We start from the raw sequence: 27,681 nt of genomic DNA on the forward strand, positions 1-27,681 counted from the left end.
TTTTCTATTTCACGTTCTGTCATCTTTAAACAGGTATGATGAAGATTTAAACCATAGGTGTAGGGCTGCCGGAGCGCCGCCACATGTGTTCTCCTATAGGAAATAGATTATTCTCAGTTTGCAACCGGTTGAAATTCTGTCATAGTCCGTGGTTAAATTGTCCTTGGCTCTGCACTACAATAGTCTACGCCTTCAGGGGACGCTTAACTAACTAACACATCTTCAACAATACTTAGACTTTTCTCTTAATCTAAATGAGGTGATGGAAGAACTTGTGAACATCCGAGCTGAGAGTGATTGATACAGCTGATTGGTTCAGGAGCTCTCCCTCCGGCCTGTCGGAGCGTGGAGAGCCTCTGCTCCGAGCTGGCCTGTTACAGTGCGTTACCTTCGTCTCCTCTTCCTCACAGCAGTAGGCTTTATTTGGTCCCAGCCTTCATCCCCTCACGGAGAATGTCAGGTATTCTACTGTGCGGTGCCACTGGAGCGCATCTGGGGTTCAGTGCGCTATTACGCATGGCGCAGTGGCTGGGCGTGGAGCCCTTATTGTTTCATCTCCTGACGTGAGTGTGTGTGTGTGTTTATTATACCGGATGGACCCAGTGAGGCATAGACTATATTCTGCTTCGCCCTTATCCCCTTAGCGTGCGAAGCCTATACGATATAGGACGTTGGATCTGCGTACTGTAACCAGGCAGTATAGGCGCAGCCCTCTGAGCTCTGGGCCTCACTGGTTCCTTAAATTGCTGAAGAAAAAGCTGTTAGAGTGAGAGTCTCAGTCCAATTTATACACGAGGTGAGACCGAGTTGAGGTGGGAGTGGTCTAAAGTGTTTTCGGTGCTATACTATTCATATCTACACAACCAATGTGTTTATGATTGAAATTATGACATTGTTTACAAGGGCACAAAGCTCTTCATAGATCTATAGAATCTTCATTGCTGCCTTCCTTAGAGACACACTGCAAGCAAAAGCTCATTTTATTTACTGAAATTTTATTCAAAGCTTCGTCAGCACAACAACATACAGCCTTATATGAAATATTTACAAAAGGCATTCCTTGAAAATAATATCTTTTGGTATACTGTATTCTCATATTTACAGTGCAAGATACTGCAAAATACTGACTGACACGTTTAGAAAGTTGCACTCACATTTAGATCAGTGTCACGACTACTTAGATTCATCAAAACTGGAAGCAAAACATCTGAACCCGCATCTGTAGACACAAAGTATTCAGTCAGAGAGTTATTATCTGTGGTGAGATGAAAATCTTATCAGAAGCAGCTTTTAGGGAGCTGTTTCAGCAACGGGTAATAATTTATCAAAAGACTCAGAACGCAACTGATTTCACACTTGGAGATTTCTGTTTCTGGATAAAAACACTTTCTCTGTAAGTCCTAACAAGCTCTGCACAGGCATGAAAAGGAGTGGCTTTCTCTGTCATGCATGCCAACAATCTTCAACAGGATATTTCCTCATTAAAACCTGCAGCTGGAGGGAGTCACATAGTGTAACACAACAAAGAGGCTTTGAGCTGAAGAGAAGACATCAGCAGGAGCTGTGAGCAGTCATATCTGTGGCCTAATGCTCTTTAAAATGACCGAATGCTCTTTAACAGCAGAAACCTGAAGAAAAGGGAACGTTTGGTAGCGGCAGCAGAGTGTTTTTTAGGTTTAAACTTAATACTTTTCACTCAGGCAGATTAACTGAGACAGAAAATACTGAGACTGACAACAATACGATCAAAACAGGCAAAGAAACAATACACAATACACAAAAATCACTTTCAGATCGAAAGAGCCACTATTTAACAAGTTTAAATCCAACTGTTGCACATTGTTGTCCATTGAAGGCTTTCTTGCTGATTATTTTACAGTAAAAATGAAAATAATGTTGTCGGTACGTGTCCTATAAGTGTTGTGCTGTTGTTTCCTGGCAGTCAAATTTGTTCCCGTGGTGACAAATGTTGCTGGATTATTGTAGAAAGGTCAGACCATCCAAGTTGGCAACAATGCATTGTTGACTGTGTGTCCTTGCATACCAGGAGAGCGTCCTTTGTTAACCTGCAGTAAAGAAATCATGGGAGAGAGAGGTGACAATGTCAGAGTCAGAGAGACAGAGAGAGAGAGAGGTCATTCCTCTATAACCTCTGAACACTACTAACATGAGTCCAGAGTGGTGGTGGAGTTCATATTTTGTTGTAACTTACTGATATTTAAACTGAATTTGCATCGTGATGATACAAGCTGAATCGACAACCAAGACCACAAGAAATGTTTAGTCCATGAAAGCAAAGAAATGAATGACTTTTGGACAATTTGTTCTCTACTGTAATTCAAACTACTTTGATCAAACCTATTCCTCTTTTCTCTCATCCTGGCTACAGTGAAGGTGTGAGGAAGCTTTCCTGCTGGATTAAATACTGTAGTAACCTGCTGCAGGTGATCGACTAGGATCACACAAATATGTCTGAATTTAACATAATAAAATAAGAATAAACATCTAATATACAAACAATATAAAGAACAAATATCAATAGAAATATATGCATATTACACTGTAATGTAGTACAGAACTGGCTATAAGTCGAGAAATAACATGACAATGTATTAATAGGCATCTCTGAAGCTCTCTCACTCCCTTCACACTAGAGGACATTCGGAACAGTTAGAGGTGTAAAAGTCCTTAATATCCAAAGAGAGTCTATCTGATGAGTGGTGGATTTCAGACTACTTCAGGTAAAAGAGGGCTAATCTGGGTTTAGTTCTGATTGGTCCAGATTTCGTGTTAAGTGGGACAGATAATGTAACATCCAGGAGATAAAGTCATTGCTATTTCACAGAAGGCACATTCAGTCAATTCACACTTTCTGACTGTGCCGTACAGTTCATCCATAGCCTTACTACTGTCGTCATCAGCCTCCACACAAACAAAAGGCTGTTGGTCACACAGCGTGAAGGAAGAACCACAGTGGGCATGACGAGACAAGCTCCAACAACAAAACTGACCACGACGCAACCTACACTTTCTCCACTGTACACTACGTGGCCATCACCAGACGGCATACAGTTACCTACCTTACTAGTTAGTGAAACTAGCGAAGCTTCTAGCAGCTGAAATATTTCCCTCAGGAGTTGAAGACCAAAACAGAGCTAAAAGGAGAGTTAATTTTGGACCTACATTCATCAGGTGGTGAGAAACACAACTACAAATGAATGCTAATTTTACTCTTTGTCTGCTGGATGTGTAAATACACAACATGTTCACTACAACAACTTTATAAGGTGATACCACATCAATGTTGTGATGATGTACAGCTTGTTGTGCTGCCCCCAAGTGGCCAAAACAATCAACTGATGCAGCTTTAAGTAAACAATTTTTTACTGGCTTTTGACTTAATTTTGTATGGGTTTTGTAGTACTGTTCGTGCCATTGCTCACTTTGTGCATTTTGTACCTATACCAAACCATATTTCTTTTGAGAGTAGGTCTACTATGGTTGAACTTCCTCCAGTGCAAAGCAATTGGTAGCTTTCAAAACTTGTTTTCAAAGCAGATTCAACAACATTGTACATGTTTTCTTTCTTTAATTTGATCCAAAGTTGCTGTGGAATTTCACAGGTCTGACACACAGGGCACAGCTGCCGCAGTGTGAAGGCATCACATTGTGCAACCACAGCAGCGGTAACATCACACTAACTTCTGTTTTGAGATCTCTTGTGTAACCTAATGTGTACAGAGTGCCTCCGTGTTGAATGAAAGAAACATCTAACCCTTAGCAGCGTTGGAAATAAAATCCTGAGAAAAAGCAGTGTGTAAATGACGTTGGTCAACAGTTCGCGGAGTTGACCTTGACCTCGCCTTCCCAGCCCTTCCAGTAAGGAGACTATCCCAGGGTTAAGTTGCGCCACACTTCCATGCATGCCTGTTGTAATCACTAACAGATGTTAGGAGTGTTTGTGCTTTCAAGCAGTACCATGTGTAATGACGAAAGGGTCACAGTTCGTCAGTCACAGCTATACTGAAACCAGCTGGAGCATCACAACAAACAGAGGCTGGCAGAAGAAAGGAAAGGTCTGTGTTGTGTTAGCATTATTGTGTAACAAGCTGTATGTAGGTTAGTCAACGTGTACACCATAGGCAAACAGATAATTACGGGTTTTTTTCAGTGTATTCACAATGAGATAGTTCATTAGGTTGTATTCACACCTGCAGGAACGTTGCTTAATAATTAATTGCTCATGCTGTGACACATTGGTACTGGCTGTGGCACAGCAATGATGATTCAGTCATCAACATTACCAAATGAACTCTCAAGGTTCACAGAAGAGCAGGAGAGATAATGTTAACAAAGAGTAAAGCTAACACAGTTGAGGAATTCAAGAAATCACACATTTCCCGGAATATTATTACCAGAAGTGATATTTTTTTAAGGTTATGAGTTCCTCTCTGATCATGAGGGATGAATGACAAGAAACTGAATAAAATCTGTAAGTGTTCATAAACTGGACATATATTTAATAAGTGAAAAGTATGCTCACCATAAATAGATTCATGCATGTTTAGCCTCCTCTGCAGGATCACCTAGAACAAACAAACCAATGAACAAACATTACTCATATATTCACGTAACCCTCACCAGTATCATAGAAATATTGGAAACTAATTTTCAAAAGCAGTAAAGTAATAAGAAATATACAGTATTTGCAAAAATTACTATCTGATAAACTGACAGCAGACAAGACAGTGGCATTGGCCTCTGCCTGTATGATCACCACTTCTTCTAAAGAAGTCTTAGCGATTAGAGCAACAGTGACATCTGTTGGAGGAACTCCCAAAAGGGTATTCTTACTGTTCGAAACGTTTCCCCTTTTTGATGCTTTATGCCTGGTTTTAATCTCAGAACAGTCAGACACAATGGATGTCATTTAGCACTCAAAAGGTACAAGGGGGAATATCTTGGCAACAATAACTAGAAATGTGTAAACAGATGCAATATAAGAAAAAAGTGACTAAATGAACTGTCAAATGTCTGTTGTCATGACAAACATTTATTAAGAATGAGTGATTATTAACAGATATACTGTAGTCAGTGTTGCTGCATGTTTATCTAAAGATACCCACCATCCTTTTTCATCCATTGGTCCAACTCTTCCATTTCTAGCTCCAGCACAGAGGGCACGTCTTCTTCGAACATGGGCCTGAAAGGCACAAAATGTAAACAAAATCCAATAAGACACAAAAACCTGGTTAACAAACTAAGTTTAAACGTTTCCGTCACCATCAGTTGTTTTCAGTCGAACATTCTGTTGCTAGTAGCAACCACTGCTGGCAGAGTTCCATGGCAGTTACAGTTTAACTGACATCCTTACGTCCACCATTTTGTCAGATCTGTGACCAAACAAATATCGACAGACATCTTTTATCTACTTTCCAAATGCCCTTGTTTGAGCATTATTTGTAGGTACTCTTTTTAATAAAGCTGTTATGTGATTGTTAATTTGTTATTTGTTAGTTTTTCTGTGATCAGTAACATAGCCGTCAGCTGTCTGGGGCTAATGGTATGCGGGACAATGTATTGACCATTTTGTGGATCCTGTTTCCTTGTTACTGTAGTAGTTCATTTTTATTTTTATCAAACACTGTTTTTACAATTTCACAATTACTTCCAGTAAAGACTTTAAAGGCCAACTCCTGTCTTCAGCCTTCAGTGTCTGTGCACCTACACATATGGTGAGAGCAGAAGATTAAAAGTAATTTGGGCGCTCAAGACAGAAGTAAATATGCTTGAGATGCAGAAGCAGAGAAAATACCACTGAAAAAATATATCTAACCACAAGATATGACTTGTGATGATATTATCTCTCAGTCTTGTATGCATATAAAACCCAAACCTCCTTTGCACAGGGAAATAACACATCGAGGGTAAACTCTTTGGACAAATTGGACAAAATGAACATTTTACACGGTTGCAAACAGCCCTTCAAATTAGCAGCTGTAGAAAAAAGAATTAAACTCTGAGTACTTACATTGGCACCTTCTCTGTACTGGACCCATCCAAATATGGATCCTCTTTTCGTAGCTCTATGAGAAGAGAACATGGTTCAGTCATCTTTATTGTAATAAAATGACAAATAGTTAATATTAATTCAATAATATGATACAAAAATGCATTTTCTCATTTAACCCTCATGGTATCTAGCCACACAAATAATCTTTGTATTATTTGTCAAGTTTTGAGATGCACTTTAAATTGACATTTTCATGACATTAGCAGAAAATTTTACATTTGAAGGTGTGGACACTGGACAGATGCCACTATATTTTACTTTTAGTAAAAAATAGTTGCAATTGCTGTCTTTCAATACTTTTAACGTGAAGAACAAAATCTCTGCCAATGAAACCAGAACCATTTGCACTGGCCACCAGGCGTACAAGGGAAAACATGCTTTGTTTTTTGTTGTTTTGTGATTTGGGTGAACTGACCCTTTAAAGTGTTCCCTCTGGCGATGGACATACCTTGATTTTTCACTTTTTTGTTCCACCTGCGGTTGATGAAAATACAGCAAACTATCATGCCGATGATTACGACCACCAGCACCACAGGGATCAGGATGATGATGAGACTCAAACTCTGGTCCCCCTCTGGTGTGGAGGTCGGACCCGTAAAGTCGGGGTCCTGTGTTGTATCTGAATAGTCTGCAGAACCATGGCAACAGTTCTCAGTCAGTCATCAGTCTTTAGATTTGTCACGTGTATAATAAACATATGCTGCTGCAGTGTTGCTCTCATTGTCCCGTCATTCAGTCCAAAGACTTTTACATTTACACTCATCTAGACACAAATCAGTACTGTGCTGGTATGTTAGGCCATGGTTGGTCTGACATACCAACAGCTTTGGGGGTCTGTCCTGAGCCTTCTCTATCTTCTTCTACGGTGTCTGGAAACAAAAGTGGAGGAAACAATCAGATGATTTTACTGGAATGTTTCAGTGAGTACTGACCAATGTTTTTTTTCTTAATGGTGCCAAGACGTGACATGAAATTGCATTTGGATATCAAATGTTGTACAACTGAGCAGTAAATTATTTGTGAAATACTCTTAGTTTTTTTTTTTCAGCAGCAGAGCACCATGTAGAATAAAACAGCTGCTTACCCTTCACTTCTGTGAGGAAGGGTTCTGATGCTGAGGTGGCATCAGGATCAGTTGGGAGTGGTTCTACAAACAGAGAGAGCAGCACGTCATCATAATGCCAGCGTCTACGGTGAGTAATATCCATGAGTTTTGAAATATCAATTCATTATACATGGCCAAGAGCATGTGGACACATAACACATAACACCCATATGTGAGTGCTGAAGATCTCATTCCAAAACCACATATATAATATACATATATATAAGGAATAAATGTCCAGAGGTGGAAGAAATACTCAGATTCCTCCTGCGTTCAAAATACCACATTAAAGTACATAAGTATTATCAGCAAAATGTACTTTAAGTAACTAACTTAACTGAGTAAAAGTACTCGTTCCCTGTGACTGATATATTATTATATATGACATTATTAGATTATTAATACATGATGCAACAATGTGCAAGAAGATTTCTTCCTTCTGTAGCTGGTGGAGGTAATTTAACTACTTAATATACAGTTTGATAGTTTAGTCCAGTGGTTCCCAACCTAGTTAAATAAAGGGAAATTATTATTATTATTATTATTATTATTATTTTTTTTTTTTTTTTTTAACTGGAACAAAGGGGTCTAGCCCAAACCATGAAAAAAGTATGTGACACATGTCCACATACTTTTGGCCACATAGTGTAGTGTTATTTCTGGAGTTTCTGTGATTGTTCACGACTCACCTGAGGTCTCTGTATCACCATCACCTTCTGCTTCTGTCTCTTCCTCTACTGGCTCAATTTCTGGATTTATACCATCATCTTCATATTGGCATAACACTGCAATTCAACACCTCTCATTACTCAATATCATTGAAAAGGATAATGTGAAACTTAAAGGAAAACATGCGTCACATTTATATTAAAAGTGAGACACACAAGTGAATGAAGACAGCAATATCTGCAGAACATCTGACATCACCAGCCATATAATATATGCAGTGCAGCAGAATAACTGTCAGTCACATCATACAGGAACTTAAGACTTCCGTGTGCATGAGTTTGAGTGGTTGCTACAAAAATACAAAAACTGTTGCAAAATGCACCTATTGGACAGTGTAGAGTAGGTGGAGATATTCAGACACATTGAGCAATTTGTTCCCGAAAGAGCTTTGTCACGTTGTACAAGATTTGTGAGAAAACATTTCTGTTGCTCAAGAAAGTACGCTAGATTCAGCAGTAAGGTCAGAAGTTTTTACAATACTAATAGTCTATGATGTATACTGTACAATTTGAAAAGATTACTTAGGCTGAGCTTTGAACAGTTTAATTTGAAATGCAGGAGGGATTCAGTTTCCATGGTTTTGACAAAAAAGTGGATTGAGGTAAGACAGGATTTAGTACTTTGGGTCCTCAAGTCTTGCTATCTGCTTTATCAGCAACAAAAGTGGTTAAATTTTCGCAATATCAATAATAAACACTTCCTGTCAAGAAGTTACACTCACAGTCCCAAAGCCAGAAAAGTCGACTAGACCACAAAAGAGAAAGCAGGGAGGAGACAGGAAAGTGGAGAGCGGTGTCGTGTCTTAATTCAGAGAGTACAGAAAGGTGATCTTCCAGTCCTACCTGTCCCAGCCAGAGAGCTCAGCAGCAGCAGTAGCAGCAGCAGAGGGATCTTCACCCGGGGGCCTCTCATGCTACCAGGACAAGAAGCAGACATAGTGCCATTGTGTGCCCGCTTCCTTCTCCACTGTCACAGCATCACACTTCCTGATCTGACTTAACATGTTAAATGGAAGGAAAAGAAGAAGAAGAAGAAAAAAAAGGCTCAGTCACTCACTCACACACCCTCAGACTCACTCAGATAACTCACTCGGATGTGATGCAACCAACTGTGAGCTTGTCGCCACAAGTCTGACGGCTCTTCAGCTGCAGTACAATCGCATTCCTGCCGGTTAGGTATGCAGCCCTACAGAGTGGTGAGGGGGAAGCTGAACACACTTTAAGGAAGGAAAAAAACTATTTTGTATGATCTCAGTGAGTGCCAGCTGGTCGGGTATCTCTTGAGGGAGTTTTGGCCGTGTCCAGCTGCTGCTTATAATTACTCCAAGGCTGTATATTTGCTGCTTATTTGCTTGTTCAGCTCATGGCAGGATCATAAGTCACTCTTTGTGGTAAAGTACTTATCATGAATTTGAGGGTCATGCTGTTACGATTATCTATGGGTGAACTTTAAAAGGACTCTACTCTTTTCTTCATCTCACAGCAGAAACATGGAGGCAACAGGTTTCAACATGATGTGCTGGGGTTTGTGGTTCTACCAACTGTGACTATTATCAATACATCACAAATGGTTTTAAAACGCAATTAATGCCACCTCCTCTGGTTGTCAGTTCTCTGAAGCGTAAGGTTGGGCAATATTCCGTGATTCTTACATGAGAAAAAAGTCAGGTTAAAGGGTAAAGTAACCCAGGACACTATGTGTTCTGTGAGAACAAAAATAGTTCCTGATAGAATAAATATAACTTCAATATCAAATAGTATGGACATAAATCTCTAAAACGAGAGTCTGCAGCCGCGCGTGCGGCTCCATGACACAGCTGCACTTTCAGCTAAATGCTAACAACAGCATGCCAACAGTCTTACAGTGACAATGCTAACATTTGCCGTTTAGCAGGTATAATTTTTACCATGTTCACTGTCATGCTAACATTTGCTAACTAGCACTAAACACAAAGCACAAGCTGATGGCAGGTATTTGGTCATAAACCAAAGAATTGGATATTGGAAATTTTGACTTGATGATGGCGCTAGACGAGAAGTTTAAAGTCGCCAAAGTTATTTCAATTTATCCTGAACATGAATATGATATTTCAGTCTGGACCAAAGTGGTGGATCGACAAACTGACATAGCCGTCCCTGGAGCCACGCTGCTAGTGTGGCTAAAAATATAGGAACCGCTTTGTAATAAAGTCACCCTTTATAAAAGTTGTAACAAACAGCTTTAATAGTGACTAATAAACAATTTACTAATGCTTTATGAATTAGTTATAAGCCGTAACTAAGGACCAATTTTGAGTTGCCAGGTTGAAAAATCCCATCGACGGGTGTTTATCCTAATAACCGTATTTGGTAATAATACAGGTATAAGTGTTCCATTGTTCCATTAATAAATTCTCATGGGATTCTCACTTTCTAATAAGCCATCAAGTATGCAGTTGTAAATGTTGATAAATTGTTAATAAATGGATTTTGTTCCAGGTCGTCTGCGGTGTTATTCTAGAAATGAATGGACCAACCAGTCAATGGGATTTTTCACGACTTATAACTGACCTATAAATGATTTATGAGCAATTAATAAAGCCATTAATTACAACCTATAACCTCTTCACAAACGGCGCCTTATTAGAAAGTGGCATCATAATCATTTCTGTTTCTGAGGTTCAAAGTTATATATTTCCTTTACTGAAAAATGTCTTTCTTCTGTCCATTTAAGAACTTATCACAATTATTTTCCTCTTAGGATCAAGTTCATGATGACCAGCCCTGTTACATGAACTTAAAATACAGAGTTATTTGGAATAAACATTGCTGTGAATTTGAAAGTGAAAAGCTTACACAACATAAACTTTCTGAATAGAGAATGAAAGAGTTGAAGATTTACATGCCAACGAATTAAACTGAAGGCCATAAAGAATGTAACCTTAAAACATTTGGCTCAGAGAAAAACAAAACTACTCATAATGTGTGAGTTCAGTCTCTGAGACGGCTGTCTCTCCCTGAAAAGACTTTATTTACCTATCTATCTAACTGAGTCATGCGATCTGAGTCACTCTGCTGAAGGTGTGACTCACTCCAGCAGACGCACACTTGCTTTATTACTGTGACTTTGAAGTTTTAGAAGACGTGTGCACAGTTTCCAATATCGTCTTTTTAGTACATTTGATATTACTTTAGTTCTGTACTTAAGTACAATTTTGAGGTATTTGTCTGTGAGTATTTCCATTTTATACTACTTTTTACTTCTACTCAACTACATTTATTTCACAGCTTGTTAGAATACAATGCATTGTTAAAGACTAAGCCAGGGTTTCCCAATCTTTTAGCCTTTTAACCCTTTACAAAAAGTGTCTAGTTTGGGCCCCTTGTCATGTTTCAGATGTCTATGAGTTGTTAACAGTTCCATCAAATAGTGACTTCCTAAAACTTCTCACATGGTTTAACTAAAATGATTGTTTTAGGCCCAAAGAGGTAAAATTAACAAATGTCTCACAAAAAACAAAGATTATTAAGAATGAATACACATTTGTACAACAGAATTCATTTTTCCTTCTTTGCTCTCATCATTAATCATTAGATTAGACTTGTGGCCTTTTGGAAACCGCTGGAATAAATGACATAATATAAAGTAAATGAAACTGGCTCCAGCTCGTGCAGCTACAACAGTAAAATGCTGTTAACACACTGATGCATCAGTATTAACAATCATTAATCAATCATCAATCATCAATATATCATTAGGTGTCAGATTCTTCCTCCCCTGACGTGTTTTTTATGCTTTTGTGGGCATCGTTCTGAAGAAATCTGCGATCACTGCAGGCGTACATGAAAGTTCCTGTTACTCAAAAGCAAAGTGAAGACACACATACTGTCAAAAGTACTTTGACACCTGGACATCAAACAGAGATTGTTGAGCATCTAATCCCACAACTGTGGGCGTTAATCTGCTCCAATAATAGCCTCCACTCTTCTGAGAAAGCTTTCCACAAGATTTAAGAACCTGACTTCAGGGGTTTTATCCCATTTAGCCACAAGAGCATTAGTGAGGTCGGCCACTAATGTTTGGTGATAATCTTTCAATTCATTGTGTTGGATGGGGATGAGGTCAGGACTCTCTGCAGGCCAATCACATTTTTAGACACCAAACTGGGAAATTTCTTTATAGGCCTCGCTTTGTGCACGAGAGCTTGTCATGTCAAACTGTTGCCACAAAGTTGGAGGCACTCTGTAACCTAAGATATCATCTAAGGAGACCAAACTACGAAAAACAGCCTCAGGACAAAAGTATGCAAAAGTATGTAGATGGTATGTGTGTCCACATACTTTTGGCCTCATAATGCATCCTCACATTGTTATTTTAGCCACAGAAGATGAAAGAGTTTGTCTCATCTCAAGTCGTACCACTGACCAATGCAAGTTTTGGCTGGAAAAAAATTTTCAACCAACTTTTAAAGCTGTTTGTTCCTGATTTTGCTGGATTTTAAAATGATAGTGTTTAAAACAAACCGGGGCTTGTTCTCTTGCTTCTTATCTGATCTTTTAAACTGAACCGAGCAAAGCCTGAGGTGTTGGAGGAGCCTGACTGGTCTCAACTGGTCCGTCTGAAGCAGCTTTAACTGGACTGATATGTTCTCATTTGTCAAATTTGACAAATGTTAATCCATCAAATTACTGTAAATCTCTGTTATTTTGCAAGTAAAGAAGGTGATGCTGTCCAAGCATCACTCCATTGTAAGTCTAACAAAATGATTCCCTTCAGTTGTTTACATATTACTAAATCAAGGGAACTCTGTTTTGTTATGCAAGTTGCTTATCAATTCATAAGGAAACGTTTTATGTCCTCATAGAAGTTGTTGTGTAAGGTCACTTTTTGTCAAATAGTGTATAGTAATAATTTGCTCATTTCATTTGCATTGTGTAACCCCTATTAAAATGACTACATAATCTTAAAATGAGTCAATGTTTTTATTTGAAATATGTAGAGACAGACAAGATAAGTCAACAGCATACCCATCACAAGTCTTGTGATGGATTTCATGGTTATATATAATTACATCTTCATTTAGCCATCCAAATAAGCACACACAACAAGAATTTCAATATACGGAGTCAAACGCAGTAACTATCAACATTAGTTTTCTCAAACGTTTCATTTTTTAAGTTTAATAACTTTAACTGATTGTGAATATGTGACGCCTTGAAAACAGGAACCTCTCATATTTTCTCCGCAACACGTCCGGACAGAATTTGGTGACGGATCGGACCACTTCCGGTCCAGGTGTCAACAGAGGAGCAGCACGCGTGTTTTCAACCAGTTAAAATGGTAAGGCTGCTGTGCCGCGACTTACTTCTGTCAGTACAATATTAATGAGTAGTCATTTAAAATGTAATGTTTTCATTGTTTTTAACGCTGAAAATAGTTTTAATTGTTTATTTTTCAGCCGAAGGCTCAGAAAGGAAAAGCCCCGGAGAAGGTTGCTCACCCGTACAGCAGGAAAGCTGCTTACCTCGCCCGAGAAGAAATCAGGCTGAAAAAAAAAGAAAGGTGATGATTGCAGAAGAAATAAAACACAACATCAGCTGCATTTCAGCGCAACTGACTTCTGGTGTTGTCATACCCAGTGGTGGAGGAAGTATTCCCACCAAGTACTAAAGTAAAAGTAGCAACACCACAGTGCAAAAATACTCTACTCTACTTAGTTAAAACTAAAGGTCCTGCATTCAGGATGTTACTTAAGTAAAAGTACAAAAGTATTAGAATCAGAATATACTTAAAGTACTCAATATGCAGAATGACGCATTTCAAAAGAATATATAATATATCACTAGATTATAAGTAGTGATACATTAATCTGTAAGCATCACTAATGTTGCAGCTGGAAAAGATGGAGCAGATTTCAACTACTTTATATACAGCTGGGTGTCTTAATCCATAGAAATGTGTATATATCATCAAATATCCGTTGATTTATATTTTGTATTGATAATCTGACTCTGCAAAGTAACCAGTAACTTATGTTGTCTGATAAATATAGTGAAGTAAAAAGTATATTGGCCTCCAAAATGTAGTAGAGTAGAAGTATAAAGTAGCATAAAATAAGTACTTCAAAATTGAATTTAAGTACAGTACTTGAGTAAATGTACCGGTCAAAACTCCATAAAAATGGAAATATGTAGAACTAAGATAGTATCTGCTACAAACAACAGTTAACCCAACAAAAACAAATCACTGCAGTACATATAGTATTTTGCGTAAAGATATATAAATTAACATACTTCTATCACACATTACTTTAATTTACTTTGTTTCTCTGGTGCTGCAGGCAGAAGAATGACAAAGCAACACGTCTGAGCAGCATTGGTAGGTATCGTATTATTCATGCTTGCTGGCTGTGAGGATAAAATCTCAACGTCTCTTTCTTTCATTCGCCTGTCTCTCGACTCGACAGGTGAGAAGCTGTTGTGGTTTCAGGGACAGTTGGATCCAGAAAAGACAGCGTACACCAGAAAAGATGCCTGTGACGTTGTTGAAAGGTCAGGGATGGTGCTCATTTTGTTTTTTCCCGCTCATAATTTTAGGTTTGAAATGCATCAACATTTGCATGTAAAACAAGGAAAGAAGCATTTGTGCAATTTGTGAATTGTATATTAGAGCACCATTTTTTTTGTTTCTCAATGTTGAGTGAGCTTGTGTATTTTGTTGTGTATGCGCAGGTACCTCCAAAGGTTTGATTCTGAACTGGAGCAGATTGAGTTGATGAATGGGATCAAAGGTCGGCAAGGTCGTCTCCACGGTGCCAGAGAGGCCGTCATCAAACAGACCATCGAGCGAGAGCGAGCGCAATATGAGGGCGTCGGATTTGGTATAAATATATACACACATATGCTATATACATGCACACATTCGGTGTCAGAAAAAACTCCATGATCCTTTGTTTTGTCGTCTTCACAGAGATCCCAGACATCATTAATGCAAAGCATCTGAAAACATTCAGGTTAGTGGACAGGAGCTTGAGTTTTCTGTTTTAATACAATATTTGAGAAGAGGCCACAATTATTCAGCTTCCATGATTTGACAAAATATAATCATGCAAATGATGAAATGAAGATGAGTCTTGATGATTATTGCATAATTTCTATGACTCCATAATGTGCAGAGAGTCGTCCTCTTTTTGTAATAAGCACATGGATTAAATTATTCACCATTTGAATCATTTTAAATATTGTGATTTCAAGCAGAGGATTTGCACACGGGACATCCTATCTGATAGCGTTTGTTGATCCTTTATTTCGGCAGGGAGTGGACCGGTGATCTGAAGAAACTTCCAAATATTAAACTGCGAAAGGTGTCTAACAAAGGTTTGGACACAAAGAACGAAGAGGAGGAGAAACATGATGCAGAAGATGATAATGAGGATGATGAAGATGACTTAAATGATGAGGAGCTGGATGAGATGGTGCTGATGTCGGACTCAAACTGAGGCTGGCTCAGTGTCACAGCTCCAGTCGAACATCTGACTGGCCTTCAGCAAAGACTTTTTTATAGAAATGGTGTGTCTGTGTGCCCGTGTGGGGAAAATGCTGCTACTCCATGATTGTCCAGAAGATGGTGCCAAAGCCTCTGATGGAAAACTAAAGATGGCGTCTGTCTGCCCTCCTTCAGCGTCTTGTTGTTCAGTAACTTCACACCAGCCTGTGAGGGGTTCTACATTCATTGTTTATTGCACAAACAAATATGCATCATATGTAACCTGAATATTCAATTTTATCCAATCAGGGATAGAAAAAGGTTTTGACCAAGATGTTGAGTGCTCTATTGTTGTGGTGGATATAAGACCCACAGAAAGAAATTCTGTGACGTGACAGTGACACTGGTAAAAAATAAAAGTAAATGAAACCAAATTAAACCTGTAGAAAAGTGGACAAAACGTAAACAACAGTCACCTTTTGTAGATTGACTGGTCGGTCACTCACACAGTGTGTCAAGTCTGTAAAAACATTAACGGATGGCAACCATGAAAGCTCTAGTTACATCGATGTATAAATAAGGGGGCCTCGCAGAGCAGGACCACATGAAGCTGCAAACTGTCAAAACAAAATGTCAAACAACTGGGCTACTTGAGATTTGCTATTTTAGGAAATATTCAAAACTTCCCTATGATCATAAATAAATTCAGCTTTTTCAAAACATTACACTTTTCAATTTCAGACTGAGCTAAAGATACTGTTTAAATAGTTGTTTCTCTACTTATCATATCTGACTCTTTGGTGTCTGAAGACCTGATTGTCAGGAAGGAGAGTTAAGGCCTCAGTATGCTTCAAAAACAGTGGTTGTTGGATCGTCTAAAAGCATCTGAAACTCACTTTACCCACTTCAGGTAACAGCTGGCCAGGTGTGCGGAAGTGTCAACATCATGTTCAAGCTTTTGTCTTCAGACATGGTTGGACGACACAACTATTTTTTTTAATCTTCATAATTTATAGTTTGACATGATATGAGCCCAAAATGCATGACTGCCCCAACAAACGGTTGTGAACATGTCCATTAATGCAGACACCCAATGTAGGAAGAACAGGACTTCATGCACGTTCTCTGTCTGTATCCGTTTTCGCACCATATCTGCCCGTTTCTGCAGTGATTGTCCTAGTGTGCAGTGAGGTGTGAATTTGTCTTTCTTTGTTCTTTGCACAACCACTTCCATCTCTCTTCACATGGAACGCACAACCAAGTGCAACACCACCATGAGCCCCATTTCTACAATTCCTTACATTTCGCCTCCTGTGACTGCCAACTTTTCATTTTTCACTCAGCAACTGTGTTTAGCCTTAAGACCTGGTTGTAAGGCGTGTTGTCCAAGGTTTGTTTGAAGCATACTGAGACCTTTAATAGTGTCCACAGGGCGTTCACACCTTTAACTCATGTCAGTGCAGTTTGAGAAAGTGCATACAGGAATAAAACCGTCAATATACCACATGACTGCAGTCTTTACAAACTTCTCTTGCTGATGGCTTTATTTTCCTTTACATCTCCTCACCTCCTCTTCACTTCCTGGCCTGCCACGTTCTTCCTTACTTCGCATATTCATTTCACTGCAGCCTTTCAGTTATCCTTGACCGCTGAAGGACTTTAAATCTGTCCATTGTGTCTCAAGATCAGTAATCACAGGAGCTGAGATGCAACAACACTAAAACACTTGAGGAGTCTAAATCACGCCGTGCTTACACCAGCTTGTGTTGTTGGATGAGCAGGGTGTGATTCAGGACTCTTTCTGAGCGGGAAGGAAAATCAGTCAGACGGGGTTTTGTGCCGGCGCCACCGCGGCCTCCACCGACACGTCTGAGTCCGTCTGTGCCTCTGGAGCCGGGACGGGGGCCGGACTGACCGGAACCTCCACAGTCTCGTGCATGCCGTTGGTCAGGGCGCTGGGCCGGGCCTGAGAGTTGTGCGCGCCTTTCTCGGGGCAGTTCTGTACAGTGATGATGCGGTTGAAAGCCTTGAGGCGGCGCCACAGCTGCAGGTAGACTTTACACTGGATGTACATGAAGATGAGGCCGCCCGTGAAGCCTATGGCCACCACAATCAGCTTGGTCCAGAAGGGCCACTCCAGCACACCTGAGGACGCACACACACAAAAACACACGCGGCTGTAAGTCGACCTGCAGGATGTGTGGCGGATGATGATGGGTGGTGTGTGCAGAGCTCTGCTTACCCTGTGGCGAATAGTACTTCAGAAGAGAAACTCTCCATAATTCCTCTGCAATCAAGAGTGAGTGTAATTTCTCTTTATTTCTATGACCTCTGAATAAACGTGCTATTATTTATGATATACAATTAATATACATTAATGTTTATTAATATATATTAAGTGTTTTTAACATACTGCATCTATGTTTGCTACCTTTAACTTTAGGTCCTACGATCTGAGAAAGATAATACAGATACACTATGATCACAGCACAACACACCACGCCATCAACGAACACGACAATGAATATACAAAAGCACAGATCATGACAAACTCAAATACAGTTGAAGCTAATGAGTGCATCAGGCGACGGCCATCAGGTGACCTGTCAAAGTGTCAGTCAAAACAAAAGAATATTCTGATGTTTAGTTAATGTATACGTCACAATACTGAAACTATTTTCCATAGACAGGTTTCAGCGTAGTCAGTGCAGTGCGTAGATCAGATCATTTCAAACTCGTCAGTTGGACCTGTTTTTCTCAAATGTATGGTTTCGTTATGCGCCGAGACTTCATTGAAAACCTTGCTGAGCACTTCTTGTCCTTGTGATGAACTCTGAACATGCAGTTAGTTTGTTTCCTGTGTGTCATATTAGAACGACATACAGTCGCTCTTGCTTTTCCTCACTGTCATGTGATGATGGTATAACTTACTGTAACATAAAAACACGGGTTAAAAAAAGGTTCACTTAGATGGATGACCTATGTCAGACGAATGTCAAGTCTTGCAAGCAAGTAGATGTGTCTTTTTACAGTCATTGATGAAACAGTTGATATATTTTAAAGCTCTACTGCATTTGGCTGCCTCATTTCAACACGAGCTTCTGGTAATTTTGAGATAACATGGTATGATTTAAGTATTTGTATGTGAAATGACAAATGAATGTGACTTGGATATATGTGCAGTTCAAAAGTCTTCACTTTAGAGCTGGACCCTTAACACCATGACACTTGAGCATGACCATCACATTAAGTTTACACTATACAATTCACAAACACGCACGTATACTTTTCACTAGTTTTACTAGATTTTGGGAAAACATGAAAACAACCAGTGTCTACAGACGAAACTTGTCTTCAAAATCACATCGCCAAAGTCAGACAGGTGTAAAGATCAGCAGGTGGACGGTACAATGTGGAGTTTTTGACCACTAGGGGCGCTACAGTGCAGTGTTTTAATGGTCCTGTGTTGTTTGCATTAGGTGTTTTACCAACATGAGGATGCACATGTGCGGACAGGATGTGATACAAATTTCTGCAGCAGACAGAAATTCATATTTACAGCTGTGACATATTACATTTTTATATGATATGCTTACTTATGAACCTACAGTATTTTCATACTACATACATTTATATATTTTTTTATCCTTGAATTCTAATCATTAATATATATTTTTCTAATTTGTATTTTTACTATTATTCTCTTATTCTTCATTGTACACTAGCTTTTTTTTAGCACAGCCTCAAGACTATGCCACCCTGCATTTCACTGCATCACAGCTGATGTGAACAACGCACTTTCAAAATTATAGGTTTGAAAGGGAACACGTTAGGCTTTAAGTATACACACAATGCCATTAAGTGAGATACGATGAATGTGAAGAAAACTGTGTTTTACAGTTAAAACTCCTCATGGTACCTTTAATTTGGATCATAATACAAAAATGATCAGAAGTTTGAGGTTTTACTCTGCATGTCTGTGGTATGTGAGAGGGGGTGGGGGGGTGGGGGTACTGACCGTTCTTCCCAAGTCTGATCTCTTCTGCGGTTCTCTTCACCAAAACGTAGACTGACCACAACATACACGCTATTGCTATCAGGTGAAACAACACTGAACAGAAGATCTTTCTCCTCTCACTCTTCGACATGTGTAGCCTCTCCCACTGGAAGACAGAGGGGTGGAGATGGACAGGGGATGAGAGGCAACATTACACGAGAGAGATAAATGGTGTTCATTATCACAGCCTGACACTCCCGTCTGGAGGAGCCGACGTCAGTTCACAGCTTTGAATGAGATTTATGAGCATGTGCGCACCTTGCGTAAAGGTTTGAGCTTCGTCTCCATCACGAAGTCAAACTTGCAGAGTTCACAGCAGCGAGTGTCTGAGGATTTGATCCACTGGTTGAGACAGGCCTGGTGGACGAAGCTCAGGCTCCCTGTGCAGCGGCAAGGCATTATCAATGGATACTCCTCATCCCCCTCACAGTGGCAGATCCTACACACACACACACACACATCAGAACAGGTCATAATATGCAGCCTCTGTACTATTTTTATGGATTGTTTTTGGGGTGTCTCTTCTACATTCTGACAAAGAGAGTTTCCCTTTTTTGACAATAAAAATTAAACTTGAACTTGAACCTGATATTGATAGATGATTAGTGCACACACACACACACACACTCATATAGGCTCACAAACCAACACTAACCTGCAGACTTCCATCTCAGAGTCATCAGAGCAGGGCTGTGCAGTGCCTCCATTCACACCGCAGTGTTTCTGTGGTGTGGGCACCGACATGTCCCCACCCCCTGACCCCTTTTCCTGGTATCTCTTGGTGATGAGTTCCTCGCCGTCCTCTGCCAGTGAGGAGCTGCCTTCTGGGCTGCGTGACTTGCATCTCTTATCTCTGGTCTGTGAGCCTTCCCTCGGTGAAACGTGGCCGTCTCTCTTCACCGAGGCCCTGCTGCTGTGCCGCTTCTTAAGGCCCCCGCCCTCCTCCACCAGAGGCTGGTTCTCCTTCCCTTCATCTGAATCCACTGACTGCAGCTCCATGATCTCTGCTTTGTCTTTGTTCGCTCCATCCCTCTCACGACTGCTTCCGCTGCGGCGGCGCACTCTTCGGGCTTTCTCTTTGCTCCAGCTGCGGGCCTCACGCCACGCCTCGTCCTCAGAGGTGGATTCAGACTCGGGGGCCCCTGAGCAGCGGAGGCGAGGTGGGAGTTCTCTCCGGTTCCTGGAAGACCGCTCCCTCTTCTCCCCCCGCTCGCTGCGGTCAGAGCTGAGGCTGCGGTCGGTCTGCTCCTGTTTGGTGTTGGTTTCCACGCAGTCGAGGGCGGTGCAGCTGTTCCTCTTGCGGCGGTGGCGGCGCTTCACCTGCTTCTTCTGGGCCTGAGCTGACGAGCCCAGAGTAGTGCTGGTGACGGTCATCACTGAGGTGTGTGTGTGCTTGTTGTGTTTTTGCGAGTCAGAAGCATCCTCCTCTAAACGGGACAGCGGGCCACTGAATACACACACACACACACACACACACACACACACACACACACACACACACGAACACAGAGATGGAGATGTGTAAAAAATGAGATGAAACAAGATGGAAACGACGTGAATGTCATGACATCAACTAAACAAATGGGCTGAAACCTGTTTGTAAGCACTTAAAGGATCAGTTCACCCACATTAGAAAAAACATACAATATTCTACTAGTTACTTTCTCTCTAGCTATGCTAGATGTTTGTCTTGTCTACGCCCAGGTTTTGAGATATCTGTATCTGAGATTTCTGCATTCACCTCAATACAATGGAGGTGAACTGGATTTCATCTGTGGTGCTCAGTGTTCATAAAAGTTACATCAAAAACAGTCAACAGCAATAGCTCTTTCCAGAATATGTGTCCCCCGTTACTCTGGAAAAACATTTTTTTCTAGAAATATGTCAGAAAACAAATTCCACACAGCTCTATTGTAATTCAGTGAAGGCAGGAATATCTCCAAACCAGATAAAAGTAAATCTGCATTGCTCTATCCCACTTAAGGTAAGGAAATATCATAATATAATAATAAAATAATAATAAACTACCAGAGACGACTGATATTAGGACAATATCCAGTCTGATTCCAGACTTCTGGATCACTGTTCACATCTCACATTTTTTCAGTGATTCTATTAGTTCTTTTTGACAGCTGCTAAAATAACAAATAACAGAGCGAATCAGAGCTTTGTAGGTATCCCTATAAACAACATAAAAAGAGCCTGAAACAACAAGTCTACTGATCGGAAAGTCTTGTTCCGATCAATGTGAACAAACATTAAGTAAACTGTTCGTGTCAACTGAAAATTATGTTGGCGGGACGGATATGTCATTAAGCTACTAAGTGGTTATGACAAAATAACAAACTGAACAACAGAATGGTACATGATGTGTGACTGAATAATGAAGTGAAAACTCAGGCTGGGTAATGAGAATAGGAAACAGTGAATATGGAATGATTTGATCATGGTGACAAATGGTGGTCCAAGCACATCACGTGTGTCCACACTGCAATCAAACACAGCGTCAACCTTTCAACCACAGGACTGACTCATCTTCCTCCGGGGTGCGGCGGACCATACAAATACACACTCAGTGGAGAAGAAGTTTTACACTTTGCTATTCAAGGAACATCTGTCCTGCTCTTCCTGCCCAGGTGACTGTAATTCTGGGTAAATTCAGGGTCTTACCTGCATATGTCCTGAGAAGACGGGGTGATTGACGTTCTCGAGGCTGTGGTGAGTCCTGTTGTAGAGTTGCTGGCCTGAAACAACAACCAGACTCAAATTTGCTTCTGTCACTGGTCATCAACTACAATCAACTATCACTAGCTTATCAATTCATCAGAACATCTTTACACACTTTCTAATGATCATATCATCAAAATAAAGATGAATATTAATGATAATTCATAACATGAATTAGCCCTGACATATTATGGCTTTACTTTATTAGTACAGTATTCACTCTCTTTTTAGCTCTGATTTTGCCTTCACCAACTCCTGAGAAATATATGTTTAGCTGCTAGATGTTTGGCTTTTTACATGAGCTAGTTGTTAAATTTATACATACAGTTAATTAGGTAAAAGATGCTAACAGGCTAAAGTGACCTGTTCAGCTACAAGTGATGATCCTCTGTGGATTTATCACTGTGAGCGCCTCTTTAGGTATAGTTAATATGAAAGAGGAGCTTAAAGCATGCGGTGTGCACTCACAGCAACCTTATATTGATTGGTTAGTAACACTAGCACATTCTTGCACATCAGATTCTGCTTGGATAAATGATGCTACCATACTCTCTGAACTGTGACCTTGATGTTGGCCCTTTAAGCTCTCTGATATTCAGCGGTTACCTTGGAGATGTTGCTGGATCGACTCCCTGAGCGCCCGGGGGCCTTCCTCCCCTGCAGGGAGAAGGAGAGACAGAAAATCATTAGAGAACATGGAGAAGTATGAGATGCTTTAATGGCACCGAGTAGCCTGAGGTGTTTAAACCAGCGATTTCTCTGACACACAACACTAGATATAACATTATTAATAAGATATTACAACAATGTTTCACTGCATTCATGTCAACACAGGAGTTAAGGGCTCAACTATCTCACCATAACATTTTAGTGTCATCTGCTATAGAGCTCCAACTAACGTTTATTGTTGGTAAATTGATTGATAGTTTAGTCAATAAAATGTCAAAATAAATAGTTAAAAGTTCTTCTCAAATGTCCTGTTTTGTAAGACATTTAATTTAAAATATTATTAAGCACAGAAAAGCCACAAATCTTCACATTTGAGAGGCTGAAACCAGAAAATATTTCCCATTTTTGCTAAATTAAAAAACGTAACGGTTTGTTTATTATCAACATTCTTTCCTGTCAAATAACTAATTGCTTATTCGACTTTTTGTTTCAGCTCTAATCTGCTGTTAGTTTCATTTTGCCCAAAGATTTCCACATCAGAAACTGTACAAAGGCATTGTTAACTTTTCAAACGAAATTTTCAACAGTGAATTTCCCCAAAATAAGTGAAATGGGAGAAATGTGGGCACATTTCATGAGTTTTGTGTTGTTAAAGTAGCTAAATATAGACAAAGCTAATGTTTTACCTCAGCAATAAAAACAAAAACATTATAATTAAACTAAGCAGCTTTTAACATCACTGTCGTGTTCAATAGTATTCAGCGTTGGCTGCTCCTATGTTGATTGGTTGAAATCCAGCGTCAGGAGTCATGCATGGACATGTGTCCTTGTTATTTCATTGTGACCAGAGCTAAAGCCAGACAATCCTATTACCTGGTCGTCCTGCTAAGTGTACAAGATGCTGCTCTGCAATGTGTCTCTATTTAAAGCAAACTAATAGCACTTTTTCTAGAACTTCCCAGAGCGCTCAACTCAACTGTTAGACCTTGAACTCAGTCGTCAGTTTCTGTTACCAGTAGACGGTTCTGTGTAGGAGTTACCAAGTCTTAACACTGGTGAACCACCATGAACAAGAAATATTTCCCCTGGTATTTAAATCACATGTTATTTCCAGACACCAACACACTCTCAAACCAGGTCAACTTACGAGTGGGCGATATGGATGAAACCCTTTATGGCGATATATGCAATGTTTTACTATAGATTTAAATCATGATATAGTGCATTTTCTGAAAACCAATTGAGAAATTATTAGAGAGTAAATATCTGACAAATCAAAGTAGTTCATCACATTGATGCGAAAATCATTTGCCATAAAACAGTTCTGATCTTCTTTTTTTTTCAACTTTGGCCACAATGGCCTCATACACTAGTAGACACATTTATATTGTTTGACTGTTTATATATATATATATATGGTGTCTCATCAGTGTGTTCATGTAAGTTAATTACTTCTTGTTTTAAAATGTGAAATAAATGCACGCAGGCTGGTTGCTGCAGGAGTTTGGTGAATATAGTGAATGAGAAGTGGGCATCAGACTCTCTTGTCTAAACAGAACATGTTGACTTCACCCTTACTTTGTCGTGGGTTGGAAAAGTGAAAAGTTATACCAGTTACTACCAGATTTATCAAGCAGAAATACAGAAATCTTAGACAAAACACTCCTTTTTTTCATGTACGGTACTTCTCAAATGATCTTTTCCTATATCACTACCTTTCAGTTGGTTTTCATCCACAGCCTCACTGTTAATGTTACCGGCAGCCAAGTACATTATGGCATTAAATACGTCTTGTCCCAGACAGTGGAAACACACCTCCAGCCTCAGCTGTCTTTACTGTGAATATGTGCTGGATTCTGAATGTGCTGTGTGATTAGTCCCCAGCGCACGCACACACACACACACACACACACACACACACACACACACACACACACACACACACACACACACACACACACACACACACCATGGCCCAACATTGAACATGCCATGGGGACAAGCAGGATAACCTGCCAACTGTTGCAGTGAGTGGGCAGTGGAAAATGAACTGAAGCATAAAATAGAGTGAAAGTTAAAGAGATATGTATTGAATAGTAAATTCCCAGGGGAAGATTTAAGAACGGGTCACAAATCTATCTCAGACTTCTGATTGTATTTCAAACGATTACTGTGTGCTGTAGGCAGCTCAATTATAGTGATGCCACCCCTACCTGAACTGAATGGTTTTGCTTTCCTCATTCTTTTAGTTATTATAGATGTGTGTGTGTCTCTGTATATTCATATATACAGCAATGTGACATATTGTGGTTCTTTTTATATACAGAGCCTCCTGCTTTGTATAAAATCACTACCCTTGATATTATTGCCTGTGTCTTAACACACTGTTGTATCAAGTGCATGCCGACAATGTTTCCTGAAACATTTGAACACTGTAGTTTTCAAACATTGCTAAAACAGTAATATGATAGAGACTATGACAGAGCCGTGAATGAATATGTGTATTTACGGCAGCAGGACGGTTTGTGTGGGATTGACTCAAAATAAACTACAGCGCTCATGTTCATCGCAGTGAGGGAATGTGTCATCCTCACTTTGGACACAAAGATATATAAGACTTTGGCTGTACAGATAATAATTGTGGGATCAATTCTTTTTTGTTTCGATCTTTTGATGGGATTTGTTGACTACAATAATATTTCTGAAAGAAACTCCTCAGCTCTGGTTGCCTTGATGCTAACACACAGCCATTTGGAAAGACCACTTTAACTTCAAAAATCTAAATTAAGTTCTTAATACTTGCCTGATTACATGTAATATGTTACAGGTTGCTTCCAAAATCTTGGCATTTATATATAGTATAGACAGTAAAATATTCAATATCATGTGCTCATTACTTTTCTATTTTAGTTCACTTATTTTACTAAATCTGATCTTACTTTTATTATTCTACAGCATTTACTCCTTATAGACTTTTACATTTATTACTCTATTGTTTTTATTCTCGTGTTGTTGTAATTTTTGAGAAATCACAAGAATTTCCTTCGGGATTAATAAAGTTCTATCTTCAGTATGAAAGTTAGAAGCTTTATGTATCTTACAGGATATTTACAGAGTTCAGAGTTGATGTTTGTCTCATGTGGGTGGCTTCTATATATTTTTTATACTTGACATACAAAAAAGCGAAACAGAGCTTGGGTGCACCAACCCACACATACACTCAGTTGTGGGAACACTCTGTGTTATTCAGTGAAATAAATAAGCAAGACACTGACAAGTCGAAGAGACTGCATCGTCTAAGCTGATCAAGGGATTTGCTGATAGCAGGTTTAAATCAGTAGTCCTGCATGGAGTCAAAGCAAACACTCTGCAACCTCCTCTGGGTGTTAGACGAGACGGACACATGTACTGGGTTCTGGGGCACCTGTCTGTAATGTTTGGTAGTTTAACAGGACAGATCAGTCATACATTATGAGACATGAAACAGATGATCACATGTCACTACGCCAAACTTCCATAAAGTGGTTAAAAAGAGAATTTTAAATAAAATGCCTTTAATTATGAGGCCAACAGCTGAACGTGTGTGCTCTTCAGGAGATTTTTCATTAGTCTGAATTTGCATTTCCAAGAAGATACAGATGTTTGTGCCACTTCATCATTTTAATACTCTCAGTGACGTGGTGCATTCATGTGCTCATGTAAAGCTCACATCTATTCACAGCTAAGCTGTCAGAAAATAAAACTAAATAAACACAAACAATAAACATACATGGTCATGATTTCATTTTTTTTCATTAAAAAAAACAAAACAATGTTTAGCCCCCATCTGTCTCGAAAGGTGGGAGTCTCTACAGTACATGAACACACCACAACACAACCATACAGTGGCCTGCAGTTGACTTTTTAAAGCTAAACAAAAATAATATTTCACCATTTTTAGAAATATGTTTTTTTTTTACGGAGTTAGATGAGACGATTTCTATCACTTTCCTCTTTGTGTTCAGTAGAGAGATTGGTCTAACTGGTGTTTAGCATTGCTGAGCACAAAGACTGAAAGCAGGGGGAAAGAGCTAGTCTTGTTAGCTTGTAAGCTCCTAACCTCTCCTGGATTTTGTTCAGATTTAGGAAACCTTCACATGAGGACTTCTTCGTGCTAATATGAAGTTTTGAAGTTGCTGTTGGAAGGCACCTTTCACAGAGCCAGGCTAGCCATTTCCCCCCCTGCTTCCAGTCTTTGTGTCAACCTAAACACAACTAGACATTAAACAATCTCATCATCTAACTCTTGGTAAGAAAGCTGGCAGCAGTGTTTTTCAAACGTCAGAGTATTCCTTTAAGACCAGCACATCTGAACAGTTGGATTTGCTATCCATGAGTTGCTGTGCAGTTTCATTAACGTACCATGCATCTGAATCACACTCAGGTTTCCCAACTCTTTGACTCACACATAATAAACACAGGTAGACTATAGATTTTTTTTAAAAGACAAATGATCTTTTCCCATAAATGTATGGGCCAAGTTTTAATATCAGTCTTGAATTCTTAAAAGGACCCTGGCTCCATCTTCGACCCTCTATAGGTTTCCATTTATCTCAAGGTTTTACTCCTTACTATAAGCAAAGAACCAGAATTTTAACATCCAAATTGTCCTGAATTAAAAGCCTGACAGGTCTAAGTCACAACAAAGCACTGCCAACAGCCTTTGAAGAGCATTGCAGGAAGAGTTGCGCGCGCACCAAAAATCACAAGATCACAGTAAAACACTTCCTGCTGGAGCCTCCTATAAGCCTCAGCTTACAGTAACAAAGTGCTGTATCAGAGGTAACATCCTTCTGTCACTTACCTGAGTGCCTGCTC

The 27,681-nt window shown here is 39.7% G+C and overlaps 3 protein-coding genes across 3 annotated transcripts; 1 reads left to right on the top strand and 2 right to left on the bottom strand.

Moving 5' to 3' along the window:
- Positions 1–994: 994 nt before the first annotated feature.
- tmem154 (transmembrane protein 154) lies at positions 995–8,954 on the bottom strand. Its single transcript, XM_070921077.1, has 9 exons — positions 8,750–8,954; positions 7,868–7,963; positions 7,158–7,220; positions 6,892–6,942; positions 6,522–6,701; positions 6,032–6,086; positions 5,127–5,203; positions 4,544–4,586; positions 995–2,066 (listed from the first exon to the last, which is right to left on the bottom strand). Exons 1-8 carry the CDS (start codon positions 8,841–8,843, stop codon positions 4,555–4,557), a joined length of 648 nt encoding a protein of 215 aa, XP_070777178.1. The 5' UTR covers positions 8,844–8,954; the 3' UTR covers positions 995–2,066; positions 4,544–4,554.
- A 4,234-nt stretch (positions 8,955–13,188) lies between these two features.
- On the top strand, positions 13,189–16,096 carry tma16 (translation machinery associated 16 homolog). The gene is made up of 7 exons (XM_070920150.1): positions 13,189–13,226; positions 13,345–13,448; positions 14,227–14,264; positions 14,353–14,437; positions 14,618–14,766; positions 14,856–14,898; positions 15,201–16,096. Exons 1-7 carry the CDS (start codon positions 13,224–13,226, stop codon positions 15,382–15,384), a joined length of 606 nt encoding a protein of 201 aa, XP_070776251.1. The 5' UTR covers positions 13,189–13,223; the 3' UTR covers positions 15,385–16,096.
- A 1,097-nt stretch (positions 16,097–17,193) lies between these two features.
- Positions 17,194–20,802, bottom strand: marchf1 (membrane-associated ring finger (C3HC4) 1). Its single transcript, XM_070912729.1, has 4 exons — positions 20,084–20,802; positions 19,687–19,867; positions 19,386–19,534; positions 17,194–17,548 (listed from the first exon to the last, which is right to left on the bottom strand). The coding sequence occupies exons 1-4, from the start codon at positions 20,800–20,802 to the stop codon at positions 17,194–17,196; spliced, it is 1,404 nt and encodes a 467-aa protein (XP_070768830.1).
- Between the last annotated feature and the right edge of the window lie 6,879 nt (positions 20,803–27,681).

The sequence above is a fragment of the Enoplosus armatus genome, chromosome 2 (genome assembly GCF_043641665.1).
Source record: "Enoplosus armatus isolate fEnoArm2 chromosome 2, fEnoArm2.hap1, whole genome shotgun sequence".
NCBI lineage: Eukaryota > Metazoa > Chordata > Actinopteri > Centrarchiformes > Enoplosidae > Enoplosus > Enoplosus armatus.